We start from the raw sequence: 17,022 nt of genomic DNA on the forward strand, positions 1-17,022 counted from the left end.
GTTCAGATCCAGAATCTGTTTTCCATTTGGACATGCTCTGTAAAATTTCTAATTGAAAACATGTTAGACCAAAACTAAGCTGAACTTTTATTTTAAATCGTAACTGCTATCTTGTACACACAGATGTACATGTGCACATGCCCTTATGCAGAGCTATCTTCCTTAGAAAAGCCTGGCATATCTGGAAACTTGTGCTCCATGGACAGGGGGTGTGTGTGGAATGTAGGCGCAGGTCTTCAAGTCCATAAGGTCTTCATAATTAAAAAATGACATATCAGCGAAGTGGCACTTCCTCATGTCCTACAAACTTGGATATTTTACTGAATTGAGTAGAGCTCTGCCAACAGACACTAGCTGGGAACCCAGACCAGTCTTCTAGACAGTGGTGTCTACTCCTTCAGTTACAGAAGGCCAAACAACCTTTCTATGATAGAGTTACTTCTTCTGCACCTACCTTATCATGATGTGCTGAACAGAGGCAGAGAACCACTTCCCTCAACCTCCTGTCTACACTCATGCTCATACAGGTCAGGAGGATTGGACAGATTTGCTGCAAAGGCATACTTCTGACTCACGTTCAGTTGTTGCTCACCAGAATCCAAGAGTCTTTTCCAACAAAGCTGATTTCTATCCAGTTGGCCTAAGCAATAGCATGGAGTTGTTTGGTCCCAGCTGCAGGACTTTGCATCTGGCTTTGCTGAACTTTATAAGGTTCTCATCAGCCCATTTCGAACCTGCGTAGGTCTCTATAAATAGCAGCCCTTTCTCTCCAGCCTCTTCTCCTCCCAACTTGGGATCATCCACAGATTTGCTGAGATTGCACTCTATCCCATTATTCAGGTCATTAATAAAGATGTGGAATAATACTGACCTCACTGTAGGTCACCTGTGGGATGCTACTAATAGCTGGCCTCTGGTTTGACTTTGCTGACTGACACATTTTGAGCCAATTTTTCACCTGTGTTATTGTTCACTTATCCAGTCTGTATCTTACCAGTATAGCTGTAAGGATGCTATGCAAGGTTGTATAAAAGGCCTTGCTAATGTGAAGGTGTACAACAGCCATTGATCTCCCCTCATCTATACAGCTAGTCATCTAGAAGGCAGTCAGGTTTGTCAGGTATAATTGGCTTTGGTAAATCCATGCTAACTGTTCTCAATCACCTTCTTGTCCTTCATATAGCTGGAAATAGTTTCCAGGTGGATTTGTGTCATAACCTTCCCAGGAACTAAGGTGAGATTGACTGGCCTGTAGTTCCATGGATCTTGCTTACTGCACTTCTTGAAGATGGGTGTGATAGCTGCCTTCTTCTAATCATCAAGAAGCTTCCCCCATCACCATGAACTTTTAAAGATGTTAGAGGGTAGACTTACAATGACATTGACCAGCACCCTCAGCATGCTTGGGTGCCTCCTGTCTGGTCCTATAGACTTGTTTAAGGTTCTGTAGTCCTGATGGCACGCCTTGAGGCACAACTCATGTGCTATCAGTTCATGGTTTAAAAACCCTTCTTCTCCAATGGCTGGAAGGCACCTCTCCCATTATTTTAGATACTTTGAATAACAGTTAACCCCTCCACATAAATAGTACTTGTCTTAGTGCAATTAGAGGGGCACCACATGGGACCTAGACGAAACTCTGGACCAAGTACTGTGCAAAAGAGTCACAACCAATTGGTTCCCCCAGGCTTCAGAGTGGTCCCTAAATCTTCCATAATTGGTGATATGGCTGTAGCCTCATTTGCATCAAAGAAGGCCAGAGTGAACTTTGGTTTTAGAAGCCCTTGTCAAAAACACACAAACAACTTGAGCACGGACTTGAAAATCTTAAGAACTTGACTTTGCAGAGATGTCTGGCTAGCAGCTCTTCTCCATCTGCATACAATGGCATCCAACCTTTTTTATTTGGTGGGCCATACAGCCTCCTGGAGAAGTTAGTTACTGAAGTAAGACATTCAGAGAATTGGCAGTAAAGCAAAGAAAATCATTCAATGGGAGAAATGTCGCATTTGCCAAGTGGCAGGAGACAGAATTTGGAGACATAGGAAGCCTCTTCAAGCAAGCCTCAAAGGAGGCTGAGCCACCAGCAGCTAAGAGATCTAGTTGCAGAAAGAATGATAAGAAAGGGCAAGTCTTCAAAGCTGGAAGGATTCTAGAAGGGCAGTGTATGACTAAGCATTCAGAAGCAGCCTGTGGGAGCTACAGATAGTTTAAAGAAGCTAGGTTTTCAGGCACTGCTGATGAACTCCGTTCTTGATAGAGGTTCAGAAATATTGGAGATTGTGACTCCTTTCCCCTCTTTTTTATGACAGGTAGGCACACAATACCTTGTACATATACTTGCAAGTTGAGGTGGGTCTGCAAAAACCTCTCTGTAAGAAAAACACTATGCCAAACTTGGTATCTGCCCTAGGCTTTTGTCCAAATGTAGCCTCTTCTCCCTAAGAGTATTTAACCTTTCTCCTTCCTCAAGTTCTCACTTCCTGTGTGCTAAGGGAAGATAAGCCCACCTGTGGTGGTCTTGCAGAACATTTTCTAAGTGCCTGAGTGAGCCCTCTTCATTCCATACACCCAAGAGGCAAGAAGAGTCAAAAAGTCCTCATCCCAGCCACCTTTTGCTATACTGATACTGGAGCAAGTCTATGTCTACTCCACAGACAATGCCTTGCAGTAACATAACAGGTCCTTTTCCTTGCTACTTTTGATGCCTATTCACTGTGATGTCTAAGAGTCAAGCCAAGAATGGCTGGGTTTGAGGGCCAGATATGTTGATGGGACACATCTGACTAGAAAACATTAATCAAATAGCCTAATCTATTCAACGGATGTTTCTTAAAACATGCATGTTCATATGCACACATAAACCAGAAACACATGCCATTATTCCTTTGCAGATGAAGCCACATTTTCAATGACATAAAAGACCTTTCATGTAGTTCTGGGAATATAAGAAGACCTCCTTTACTAAGGTAGGTTTCAGTTAACATCACAACACAGTAACTACACCCTTCATTCGAACCTATTTTTTACAAAAAACTGGAGGTTTGACTATATTACCTTTTAAAAAAGATTAATGGCCTGCCTTCTGCTGAAAAAAAACCAGCCTTCTGTGGAAAAATCAAATGCCTAAAATGTAAACTGTTTTCCACCTTAGATAATTTTGTTCAGCACAAACCCAGAAATATTAACACTTCAGGATACTACTGCAGTGCCTCACAGATTGTTCACATCTACGCTTTGTTCCCCAGCACATACCGATGCCTGTCATGGTGTGGGCAATACTGTAGTATAACACATTTATGGAATGACCAGGGAAACACAGTTACTGAAAAACATAATACGAGGCACCAAATAACATCATCCATATAGTTATACTTCTAGAATCAAATATAAATATTTTAACAAAGTACTTTGAGCCTTGAATCTCACGTAAGGGGTTAAGAGCTCCTGTGAAAAAAGAGATTTCTAATCATATTTAGAAGCTGGCAGCTCTCACGAGAGTGAGCGACTGATGAGTTGTGGGCTGGGCCAGGAGTAACGGCAGCCACCCCCCGCTCCCACAACAGGCAGCCCCAAGGAGCACCAGCCACCAGGAGCGTGGTGACCAGAGCGGGAAAACAGGGCCTGGTGAGGCAGTTTGCACAGAAGGGTGCACAGGGAGGGCAGCTCTGCGAAGGAGGGGCATTCCACTGGCTGAGCAGAGACGCTTAAGTTCACCTAACCCAGCAGTGGGCACCATTCAGGTGGTTCCTCAGGGGTCGGTGTTGGGACCAGTGACGTTTAACATCTTTGTTGGGGGCATAGACAGTGGGATCGAGCGCACCCTCAGCAAGTTTGCTGACGACACCAAGCTGTGTGGTGCGGTCGACACGCTGGAGGGAAGGGATGTGCCATCCAGAGGGACCTGGACGGGCTGGAGAGGTAGCCCCTGCAAACCTCATGAGGTTCAACAATGCCAAGTGCAAGGTCCTGAACATGAGTCGGGGCAATCCCAAGTACAAATACAGGCTGGGTGATGAGTGGACTGAGAGCTGGAGAAGGGCTTGGGAGTAGTAGTGGATGGAAAACTGAATTATGAGCCAGCAATGTGCAATCGCAGCCCAGAAAGCCAACCATGTCCTGAGCTGCATCAAGAGAAGTGTGACCAGCAGGTCGAGGGAGGGGATTCTGTCCCTCTACTCTGCTCTTGTGAGACCCCACCTGCAGTGCTGTGTCCAGCTCTGGGGCCCTCAACAGAAGAAGGGCATGGACCTGCTCGAGTGGGTTCAGAGGAGGCCGTGAAGATGGTCGGGGGGCTGGAGCACCTCCCCTGTGAGGACAGGCTAAGAGAGTTGGGGTTGTTCAGCCTGGAGAAGAGAAGGCTCCAGGGAGACCTTATAGCAGCCTTCCAGTACTTAAAGGGGGCTACTGGAAAGCTGGGGAGGGACTCTATCAGGGAGTGTAGAGATAGGATGAGGGGTAACAGTTTTTAAACTGAAAGAGGGAAGATTTAGATTTGATATAAGGAAGAAATTCTTCACTGTGAGGGTGGTGAGACACTGGAACAGGTTGCCCAGAGCAGCTGTGGCTGCCCCCTCCCTGTGGCAGTGTCCAAGGCCAGGTTGGATGGGGCTTTGAGCAACCTGGTCTAATGGAAGGTGTCCCTGCCCATGGCGGGGGGGTGGGGGTGGAACTAGATGGTCTTTCAGGTCCCTTCCAACTCAAACTATTCTATGATTCTATAATCAACTTACATTAGGTCCCATTTACACCTGTTTGAGATGTGTAATGGTGCTAATTGCAATCAGCACCAGCTGTAATTTGTTGTTCTTGTCATTAAAGCAGTCATAAGGGTTTTTTTTTTCTCACAACACTGGCTGGTTTATTCACTCTGGTAAACAATGCCTTATAGGAATGGAGTTACTCCTTTAAGTATCTGCTCACTAAGGTAAGTTAGAGTTTCACATTTGAGTTGTTAGAGCTGTTTTACATAAGCAGTATGTGTGTTGTTAGATCTTGGAAAAATATGATGGTTTTGTTCTAGACTCTGAGACAAGTAAGAGCTTTTATTGAGTTTTGGATTTGGGGGAAACTAGGATGCAGAGTTGCTATCTCTCACTGAGCCAACAATTCCCTGTCTAATCTGAGAAACTTGTCACAGGATTTACATATAACTAGTGATGGGCATAAAGTCCTGGGTCATAATTTGTGCTGAAATCCAAGCTTGGTAGTCATTGTGAAATCTTGCCCTGATGTTTTGGCAGAATTCCTACAAGCAGCTGTCCTTTCCTCATCCTGCTCACTTCCCCCAAAATGACAATAATTTTTACCACTGAAATTCAAACCTGGTGTTACACTAAACCTTCGTGTACCATCAGACCAGTATCACTGATATAGCAATAGAAATGAAATGAAAAGAAATACAGATTACCTGTAGAAAATCCCATCTTCTTGTGGCACTTTGTAAATTCAATATTAAAATAGGTGACCAAGGCATGAATGTAATCATTACGCTGAATTTGGAGGCAGAATGCAGAAGTAAATGCCAATTCTTCAGTCTTCACTGTATAAATATCTACTTCCTGTTTTGAGGAGAAAGAAAAAGGCATTTACATGCAGATGTCTGTGACTAAGGTAAATGTTAAGTGATGTACTTAAGCATTTTATTTAATGATCAGCAACAAAGACAACTGGCAGCCATTTAACACTGTAAGAAATCAGTGGTACATTTGAATATATCAAATCATCAGCAAATGATCCAGTTATGTGACTAAGTTGACAGAGTGTGATAAGAGAGACCACTCACAGAAGAGTGTGTGCCCTTGGGAATGGCAGGGAGGGGCTGCGGGAGCTGGAGGAAATCAAGGTAAAATGTGCTTTGACAAATATAGGCACAATGGATGTTGAAAGAGAAATATAGGTCCCAGTTCTAAGATGTTTTGTCATCAGGGACTGTCAGCTTGAGGAAAGATGGCAGAGTTGAGTTTTTAATAAGAATAAACCTCTGACTTGTTTGAGCATCTCTGGAAAGGAATGTGACTGTGTCAAGAAGTCAAAATATTTGAGGCATGACAGGGGCGTGCTTTTTGCCAATAATGCTTTCTAGTCCTGTGTCAGATGACCAATTCCAATTAGTAAGCACAGGGATCTTACTCTTAAACTAGACAGAAGCAAATAATGTAAATCGTACTACGCCTTGATTGCAGTAGTTGGGAGCAATGATGTAGTCTCCAAGACTGATTATTTCCATCGATATTTAAATCTCACTGTTCAAGGCTTAAACTAAGGTTTTTTTAGATGGATCTGATTTCCCCAGCTAGGTATTGCTTTTACTTGGGTTGTTTCCAAAACTTGTAGTCGTGCTAGGGAGGATACTAAGTCTGAAATACTATTAATTGTATTCTAATGCTATGGGAAATGTTTCCTATCAGTGCACTTTCTGATATCCTCCTAAGCGTATCTAGCTTCACTGTCCTTATTGTCTTTGTCAGGGCATATTTGGCAAGAGCCAGATATGCCCCAAATATTTTTCTCTCTATTATTCGGAAGGTCAGTATTAACAACCAAACTGCTCATGCACACAGAGAAATAGAAGCTTTGTAGACAGAAATCCAAATTTCCTTTACCACCATAAGCCAGGAACCATATCACCGACCTCACCAGCATTAATTCAGACTCACTGCAAAACTGGAGAGCAGAGTCTAGAATGTCCATTAGAGGGCTCTTTTGGGCTCTTTCAGGGCACAATAGAGGGCTCTTTTAGCAATTGCATTCTATAATCTAAGAGAAGTCTGCAAAAAATAGACATCCAAAGTTGCAGCCATATTTCAGTTACTGAGGTCTTTCCATGGACCACATATCATGTGTTTCTGAGACTTAGAAAACTTATGGTGAGATGATTTAAACAAGCTATAGTTTTGGCTTGTCCGATTATCAATATTGTTCAAGAATAACTTAACCATAATGAAAATTATTCTACATTGCGATTGCACCCTGAGTCACTAAAGTTTATAAGTGACCCATGCTTATAAATGGTCATTTAAAGCCGTGATAGCCTTAAAATGTTTGGGTTGTGGGGTTTTTTTTTTCCACAACAGATAAAAAGAAAAAAGCACACTAGGAAAAAGAATTTCTGAAGTCTCCTGGCAGACTTCCATAGCAGCCTGCAAAATTTGCTTTGACAAGCTAGACTGGACTGGTGGGTGGTAGCTGCAGATTTCTGCAATTTTTGGTGGCTTCTTCGTGGTATCACTGTGGGGAAATTGTGAATTAAGTCCAATGATGAGGCACATAAAAGGGATGTAGCTCCCTCTCTCTGAGCTGTATTGGCTCTGCAGGGTAAAGTGGAATCAAAAGCAGTAGGAAATATTTTTATTAGAGAAGTTAGTGGAAATGTCTCAGAAGTGTTGAACTATGCAAGATATGAGACAAATGTGGGCTTTTTTATTATTTAATATAGTTTTGAAACTGGCCTGATCCTGTTTTGGTGATCTCTTTGAATTGTAGTCTGGCTACTATATATTATTATATTAAATGTCATTGCTCATTGAATGTTAATTAAAGCTAACAACACAGGGGATAAATGCTATCTTTGCATAAAATAAGTGAGAAAAGTAGTAATTTACCAAATTTTATTTAGATTTCAAAACCAACAACAAAATGGGCATAGTTAAGCAGGGATCTGATCAAAATACAGTTCTTAATTATACTAAAAAAATGTGTTAAGCTGAGCAACAATAAAAGTGTCAGAATTATGAGCTAAATAAGGAGGTCCAGACTGTGGTTGACACTGCATGAAAGACCATGAGACATCCCATACTACATGTCCCTGTTGCAGAGACACACAGAGGTCCAGTTTTCACATTCACTGCATAAAGAATGGTTCTTGGGCTGTCCTGTGGCACAAATTGCTTTAGGACTGAGCAAATGATGTATAGAAAATCACTTAGAATCACAGGGATGGCGACAATGAGGTTGAAAAGTGGTGTTGCCAGCTGCTGTGTATTTCTTGAGTTGTATCACCCTAGCTGAAGGCAACCTAACTCATGAGAGAAACAGCCCTGAATCAGCTTCACTGATGAGAAAATCCCGACTTGCTGCCTGACCCATTTCCTCACGTGAATCGTAAAGCGATACCACCGCACCTCTTTTCTGATCTCCTTCCCAGCCAGTCAGCTTACGCAGCGAGGATTGTGTGAGCATGGAGGTAAAGATTCAAACCTCAATGAATGCCTGGTTTTGGTGGGGGGGGGGTTGTTTGTTTGTTTTTTGGTTTGGGGTTGGGGTTTTTTCCCCCTTCCTCTCTCCCATTGCACCAGCTGTCTTGGTTTGAACAAAGAGGGAAATGGTCACCCCAACACAGGATGTGATGGTGAAGGCAGTGCTGATCACAGCAGGCCAAGGCGCTGAACTGATGTAGAAGCCGGAGGACAGGCGGCATTGGTACAAGCAGTATTGCCAGCTTCAGGAAAAGGATTGATCTGAAGGCTGAGAGTAAAACTAATTGCTAAGGAAGGGAAAACCAGGAAACCCTCTTTTCTGACAAGCACTGAGAAAATGACCTACATTGTCAGATGCACACATGCATGCACATGTGAGGGTAACACTGAATGCAACAGTCAGCCCCCAGAACACATTCACTTTTCAAAAAGAAAAATATTTTTCTTTTTTCTTGTCTTTAACGAGTGCAGAGAACTAACAGTATTAATGTGGGGAGAGAAGAAACAACATTAAATTCTGGGTGTTTCAGGGGAGCAGTGAAAGGAAGAATGGAGTATCTGAGATTGTTTTGACTAGATATTGCAGCGTTGTTGGTTCTCTATTAGATGGAATAACAGGGAAGCAGGTATAGCTATGGCTTCCTGATAACAGAGACCTCAGCTTCCTGCCAGGGCTGCTTTTCTGCCATCTTTTCCTGTTTGCACAAAAGGAAATGCTTGAAAATTACTAGGGTGTTGTTTGTGGGGTTTTTTTTTGGAGCGCAGGGAGGAATAGGTGGAGTTAAACCTGAGGATGCTGAAAGGAAAGAGTGTGGGGAGAACTGTTGGAAAGGAAAGAGTGACAGGGAAGGTCACTTAGGAAAGGGAAGGGAGATTTTCATGTGGAGAAGAGAGTAGAGAAGAAATATGAGAAAAAAAGAGCAGTGTTTGAAGAAAGATGGAAAATGAGTGTCACAGGTGCCTCTTGCTTCACTTTAGCAGAAGCTGGGAGAAAGGAATGTGATTAGGGAGTTCACTGAAGTTGCAGTGGAGCAAGAGAAAAGTCTCATGAGGACTGCCTTGTCCTAAACCTCATGGGTCAACATTACTATGGGAGAGGAACATGGGACTCATTGGAGCTCACAGACAAGTGCCTCACCTGTGTGGTTGGAGCTCTCTGAGCAACAGTACCTTTCTGCAGAAAATACTGCAGGTCCTTTGAAATAAGGCTTCATATAGATGAATCATTTCCAAAACAGCAAAAATTTCTCAAAGAACTGGGTATTTGAGCACATAGGTCAATGCTTTTTTGCTATTATGCTCTGTTCTCTGATAAACAAGAATGTTGCATATTTTTTTTTTCTGCAGGGAAGGCAGTTTGTGCTTTAAGTAGCATTGAACTGTATAATCTTAAAGTGATGTGTGACCTGCAGGAGCTTTAAACTGTTCCTGGAAAGTGTGGGACAAATGGGAGCATAAAAGTAGATTGATTTCTTTGTTTGGTTCTTTCTCTGTGGCTAGGTAGGGGAGGATATTCAGGAAAGTTCAACTGTATTTTTTTATTACAAACTGAACGTGGCATGTTCTTCATTCTTGTTTGGTTTTGTGAGTTTTTGCCACTCTCATTGCAGGTTTTTCTACAGCTGTGTGAACAATTGATTTATTGTTGTTGTAGTCCCTGGTGCTGACACCAAGTAAAAATTAACTTTTGGGTCAACCCAAACCCATTTGTATTTCTCTATTGTTCAAGGGGATCAGAGAAGAAAACACAACTCTCTTACTGAGTTTGAAACAAACTTTCCCAATTTTTAAGGCAATGTTACTGAGAGCAGTAGGCCCTCAGAAGGACGCTTGTACACCTTTCCTGAGATCAGTTATTGACTGGTGGTTTGAAGATGTTTTGGTCCCACTACCCTCCCTGGCTGATCTGGTTTGGAATTTAAACAGAAGACTCCTACTTGCCAAGAAAATTCCTATGCCCCTGGAATATATTTAAGAGATCGTTCAAAGGGGAATTGCTTCCACAAGAGAGGAGATGCTGTATTCCCTGCATGCTCCACCCCCAGTGCACCCGTGGCTTAGTGGCTAGAGTTTCTTGAAGAGTTCAAGGCTTGGGTTACATCCAGTTCCTGAAGAGTACAAATGAGGAAATTTTACTCAAGTCTCCAGCATTCTAGATGTGTCATGGTTACATAGCATGCAGGGGCTGATGTCTTATTTTGATGATTTTTGTAGAACAATTCAGATCATTTAAATTGGGAATTGGAATAACTGCAGAAGCACAGGGCTCTGACTGGTCTGTTAGGAATGCATCTAGTGACTAGTTCATCTACTGACTTATGTACAGGAAACCTGGACTCATCTGGTAGGCACCCTAAGTTAGCTGAATTTGAGTTGAATACACCCCTAACAAATCCCTTTGTGAATCTAATATGAATAAGCTGTGCCATCTTGAAATGCTATAGTAAAACATTTGAATAATTAAACATTATTGCTTTGTTTATTCTCAAATGTTTTCTTATGCTAATATTATTCTCTAAATTCACAAATATTTTCAGGATCAAAGAAATGCACTTTATAGAAATATACCATGTGCAAAAGTAAATTAAATTAGAAAAAAGAAATGCAGCCTCAGTTTTTTCTGCTTCCATATTGCTATCTTGAACAGAAGTCTCCCTCCTTCCTGTCTTTCATTGACAATTTTCTCTTTTTTTAGTGATTAGTTGTGAGATTAGGGACAGATTCTGGAATGGAGAGTGTTTTCTGCTTGTGTAGTTATTACCCGCTTTGCTCCCAAGGTGCCATTACATGGTAAAGCACCATTCAGTGTATGGACAAAAGATGTCAGGCCATGTAGAATTAAATCGGTGCAGATGGACTGTGCATGCATATGTACTCACACAGAGTTTCTACTTCTGTTCCTTTTTGCTGCTTTCAGTAAAGGTTCTGCAGACTAAAGGTATGTCTTTCCTTTTTGCATATGGGGATACTTAATGCCTTGTTTGTTACTGGCAAAAAGTGAAAGGGAAAAATTAGAAATGAGTCTTCGGGATAAATGAGCATACTCTTGGATTCATGGACCTGATTTTTACCACTGCTATTGACGTGGACAGCCTTATTCATAACAGTACTCCCACATGAGGAGGACTGCTTCACATGGAAGGAATTTTAGAACCTTCATGTGTTCCTGCAGGCTATGGATTCTTAACCTGGTCTTGTGAACAGGGAGTAGTGACCCTTCTGTCTTATATATAGAACAGGGTACAAGCTAACCTCTGGCTGCAGATGTTGGGGCTGGAGAGCACAGTAACATTCTGGATAAGGCTAAGAATTAGGAAGTTATACAAATAAATTAGGTTCCAATTTTGATATGCTCTGGAGTAAATTAGAGTTATTTCATCAGAGCTGACCAATTCAGAAACAGATGCTTCAGTCTTTTTTTTATTGCAAACAGAATCAATTTACCCCTTTTCCTCAGCAGCATTCCATCAGTAATTTCCAACCTCTACTTACAAGAAGGTAGGGCAATTAATATCTAAATACACTATGTCCATATTTTTCCAGTATTTGCACATGTATAATTTGTAAGAGTATTAAGTTACAGTAGCAGTAGCCAGATGAGTACAGCGTCACAAGGAGAATCTTGCTTTTGGGTATTCCATAAGTGATAGAGGTATCAATGTTCTCGCTTAGCTCAGGTGACAGTATTGGGCATGTGCAACATACTAGTACTGCCTAACTTAAAACTGCACAATTTTCCTTCTTGGTGTAATAGCATTTTATGATGATGGCTTCAGCAGCTAGTTAGAAGCATACAAAGATAAAACATAAGTAGCAGGTCTCCAAAGAATCCTACAGTTAGGTGTAAACATTCATAATTAGGTATATTTGGAATTACCAAACCTTTATTAAACAGGCATTGGTCACCACTTGCTTTGGATCTACTATGTCCACCAAAGGCTCCTTCATGGCAACATCCCTAATACAGGTCATGTCAAAGCCGTACACATTCTCCCACCCTGTCAATGCAAATGGATGTGTCAAAGATTAGCAGTAATAATCAAAATATTTTTTGTTTCTCAAAGCATCTTTCATTTGAAAGACCTTCTACCATCCCCTAACTTTCAGCTCTCTTTGCTCTCTGCCCCAGTTGTCTATGTCATCATTGATATTGTACAGATAATGCAGTTGTGGCAAAATAACCTCTCAATGTAAATCTTTGAACAAGTGGCCCTTGTTTTCTGGTGTTCCCAAAATCGTGTTATATGAGATTTGTCGATGATTTTCATGGCTTCAGACATTTGAGAGTGTTGTCCAAAATCATATAATATGTCAGGTTGAGACTTGGGAATAGCTGCTAAGGTTAACCTATCCTTTCCTATCCATTCTGGTTAATACTTCCTTTTTTTATAGACTGCTATTCAATCAGCAGTTTGCATGCTCTTAATTATTTAAGTGGTCTTATTTTCAGCAAGTGAATTACTGACAGGAGTGGACTTAGAGGTATGTTTCAATATCTGGGGCACCCAAGTTTTAATCTGCATGTACATCATGACAAAAAACCAAGATGTCCACTTTCTAAAAGACTTAAAGCCATGCCAATCTTCTGATTGTTCAGATAAATGCTTCTTATCTTGCTGAGGGTTTTTTTTCCTTTTATTTTTCTTGAACAAAATGAAAACATTGAAACATTGAAAAGTACACTGGCTTTGCTTTTAAGATTGCTTAACAAAATGCTTCAAAAAAGTGAAATCTTAGTCTTATGAATCATATGAGACAAGGTTCATTCAATGTTCCATCTGAAAGTCTAAGCTGAATACTGTGAAATTTTTAAAAAATCGTTTGAACACAAGCAAGGTAAACTGATAAACAGCAACAGTGAGCATGTTTAAAATGTCTTGTTTCTTCAGAGCATAGCATTTGGGCTACCAGTGTTCCCAGAGGACTATGACTGAAAATGCAGTATAAGCAAAAAATCGGCACATTTCTAAATTGGAACAAATCTGGACATGAACAGTTCTTTGTGTTATCTCTTTATTGGGCTGTGAGTTTCTCAATATTTCAGGGGAGCTGGTGATCAAAACTTTCGTTTCAGGCATCATGAGCATGTGGGAACTTCAGATTGTATTTATAGAAGCCATATGTTTTTATGTGGTTACTCAGAAAAGATTAACTAGGAAACCCTGAAGGAACAATCTATTAACAGAGTTGTTGGGGCCTCCATTACTTGATGTACTTCAGCCTACATGGGATGCCTTTGAAGTATATGCCACAGTCTGTATTAGGCAGAGACCTGTCACAGGAGTTAAAAGATAAAATTATATGTTTTACATTTTGCAGAAAATCAGAGTAATTTACTATAGTAGTACTCTGTGGCATTAATAAAGTTTGAGAAATCAGAAGTCAGATATTTTTAGAAACCTCATATTGCAATATTTCTTAATCAATATGATGGTTCTCGAGTGCCCTTTGAAATGCTCAGCCCTGCATCTCATATGAAGGCAAGACTCTATCCACCTTGAGAGGAAAAAAAAGAATGATGAAAAATTGAAATGTAAGGAGACACCATCAAGGATTTATAAACTGAAAAGAGAGACAGGGTGGTGGTGCAGATAAACAGTGAGATGGAAATAACTGAGGAAGATACAGAGGTATAAAAAGTGAGGGGGGAAGGGAAATCAAAAGTGAAATCAGAAAAGAAAGTGTCTTAAAGGCAAACAACATTTTAGAAGAGAAAGAACCTGAAACATTTTTTTTAAATGATAAAAAAATGAACAAGTTGAAAACAGGTATATTGTCAGTGAGAAAAGAAAAAGGCTCAAGGCCTAGAAAGGTAGGGGTTCAAAAGCAAGGTGAAACAAGGCATAAGGGAATTTTTTTAGGCCAAAATGGCTTTGATTCCTTTACAGAATGAATCCCTCATACATCCTTCTGAATCTGTAAATTTTGTAAGGAATTTAGCCATCAAGGTCATCACATCACTGAGGAGAAAAATCTAGGCTGTGCTTGAGGAGTCGATATAATTCTCCCCGGCACCTACACAGACTTCTTGTCACTGCCCCACTGCTCTGGGCTTGCTTTTGACCCAGAATGGCAGTTTTGATCCACTGGAAGTTGTGTATTGGCAATGTATTTGATTAAAGAAACACCAAACTTTCTTTTCTGAGAGAAGCTGAGAGGCAAGGAATGAGGAGTCAGGCATTTTCATTTAAAGGTTGACTGAACCCACTAATTTTACTCAAGCTTTTGCATGTATCCTTAATTAATAAAACTGCTTAGGAATTTTGTGATTTTTTTTTTTTTTTTTTTTTGTTTTTTACCCTAATGGAAAATGCCTTTAAGTGAAATTGACCAGCTCTGAAAAATAAATAAAAGCCAAAAAAGAAAAAAAAAAAAGAAGAGTGAAATAATGTAGAACTTATTCATTTCATCAAAACTATTATGACCAAATAAATCCAAGCTTGAATGACCTGGGGGATAACAAGTTGAACATGAACCAGGAGCATGACCTTGCGGTGATGGAAGTGAACCACATGCTGAGATATGAGGAGTGTCCAAGAAACCCTGGGATAGCAAAGGCTAATGGTGGGATCTAATTGCTATCTGCTGCTACAGAAACAAACAAAAAGTCAGATTCCTGTCAGGTGACAAGGGACAATGAAGGCAAATTTCAGCAAGGAAAATTCTGACTGGATATTCATAAACATGTTTACTCCTGAGGGTGCTTCAGTATTTGAACAGTGCCCAGAGAAGCTATGGAATCCCCATTTCTTGACTGGAGGGCAGAGCCCTGAGTGACCTTTAACGGTGAAATCTGGCCTGCTTTGAGCAGAAGGCTGGACTAGGTGACCTGTGGAGGTCACTAACAGCACCAGTTATTCAATGAAACTTCAAGGAAAAAAATCCCCAAATTATAAATGTAAAGGAAAAGTCAGTTTTATCCATCTATGAAGTAAAACAAAAAAGTTTAGAACTTTTTTTCACATCGAAGTAAAATGGAAATTTCTGATCCTTACTTTTCATTTTAAAATTCTCACATAAAGTGTTCTAAAGTTAAAAAAGCATTACTTTTTTTACTTCTTGACAAGCTTATTAGTGAGATTTCTTTTTTTCTAGGCTTATTTCTTAACATTCACAAATCACTTGCATCTTAATTATTTTTCTGTTCTTTTTATTTTAAAAACAGAACCCAGCACCTGGAAGGCAAAAGAATACTACCAATTTTAATGGCAGTTACGTGGGATGATGTATTTATCAAAACAACAACAAAAGGAAATCTCCTAAAATCCACATTTGAAAATAGAGATAGAGATATCAACATACTCTTAGCAAGGTCTACATCAATTTATTCATGCATCTTTCCTTTTAAAGCATTTTAAATTACTACAAGTTTCCTGACTTTATCACCAGACTAGAGTTTTCTTAGTGTTCATGTTTATAGTGGAATTCTGGCCTCGTCAGCGTGATTACTTGGCTTTTGCAAAACTTTGCCAGTGAAGAGATTAGAGCAGGCCACTATAAATCAAATATTTTAGGAAAATAACCATAGAAAGGTGTTACTGTTAGGTGTTTACTCACAGTGAATTTTGAAGTCCTTGTACTGTCTGTCTTCAATTGCTACCACGTACAAAGCAGCTCGGTCTGGAAACATTAGCCCTCCAGGTTTCTGTTGATGAATTGTGGGGAAATGGATCTCGTAATCTATTCACCTGACAAAGACATCACATTTTGAACTGCACATACAAAAACCAGACAAGCACCCCTTGCATGCCTTTATTGTTTTCCTTCAGATTGTCACATCAGCTTTAATTTCAGCAACTCTTGCAGCCTGTAGCAATGTCATTGATAGTGTCTATACGAATTTCACCAGCAGTTAATCAAAAGCAAAGCTCTTTCACTGAAATTCCCTTTCTTAATCTTTTCGTTAAAGCCTAAGAAATGGCACTTGGACATGTAACTGTGTCTTGTTATGGTGACAGTAGGAGAGGGAAGGCTTGTAATCAGAAAATAATTGGTGATTGCTCCAGCAAGGAGTATGACATGCAGAGCACCTACCAGCCACTTGTCTCGTGCGAAGATGACTGTGTTTAACATTGACTCATAGAACAGACAGTAACCCATCCACTCGCTGATGATGATGTCTACTTTATCCACAGGTAATTCAACTTCTTCCACTTTACCTTTAAATATTGTGATTACTGAAAAAAGAATCCAAAGAAATATGTTTCACATAATAAAAACATCTGACTAAGTTCCTTACTGGTGAATGTCAGGATGACCTTTTCAATATGATTCTCTTCTTGAATGCCTGTAGATAAGGGGTCACTCCATGCAACTCAATGGATTTTATACTATTTTAAAACTACTTGCAGAAGTTTTAGTATCAGTATAAAAGGAAAAAAAAATCCCAAACCAAAACCCAAACTAAATAAAACCCATATATAAAAAAACAACAGAAAAACAGGCCTTACCTGGTTACCTGCATGATCTCATTTTACATGCCCTTTGGAATTTGGAAGATTTCTAGATCATTAACCAAGTAATGCAAAGAATCGACCTAGAATCCTTTAAATGTCCCTGTAGGGTTACACATACATGATCTCATCACCGAGATATTAGAGATTTATGTAAGTAGGATCTAACTCTCATGTGCTTTTCAAACACATTATTCTGGCTTCACAATGAGGAAACTAAGACTTATTTCGTCCATGAATTCTGGGGAGCGGGCTCAACTGAGAAAGTCAGATCTAGCCTGACAGTACACAAACAAGAAAGTTTGTACAAACATGGTTCTCTCGTGAAAAATCAATCATTTCATTCCTTTCTGCTTCATGATTGAATCTTT

The 17,022-nt window shown here is 40.3% G+C and overlaps 1 protein-coding gene across 4 annotated transcripts in view; it reads right to left on the reverse strand.

Annotated features, from left to right (window-relative positions):
- PRMT8 (protein arginine methyltransferase 8) overlaps nt 1-17,022 on the reverse strand; it is a 72,361-nt gene that overhangs the window by 4,755 nt on the left and 50,584 nt on the right. For 3 of the 4 annotated variants that reach the window (XM_074825805.1, XM_074825804.1, XM_074825807.1), the window contains 4 exons: nt 16,233-16,375; nt 15,756-15,843; nt 12,081-12,196; nt 5,411-5,561 (listed from right to left, as the gene is read on the reverse strand). In XM_074825805.1, coding sequence (XP_074681906.1) covers nt 5,411-5,561; nt 12,081-12,196; nt 15,756-15,843; nt 16,233-16,375 — 498 coding nt within the window. The remainder of the gene's footprint in view (nt 1-5,410; nt 5,562-12,080; nt 12,197-15,755; nt 15,844-16,232; nt 16,376-17,022) is intronic. The other variant, XM_074825806.1, reaches the window with a different exon arrangement.

This window comes from Strix aluco, chromosome 5, assembly GCF_031877795.1.
Source record: "Strix aluco isolate bStrAlu1 chromosome 5, bStrAlu1.hap1, whole genome shotgun sequence".
NCBI classification, from domain to species: Eukaryota; Metazoa; Chordata; class Aves; order Strigiformes; family Strigidae; genus Strix; species Strix aluco.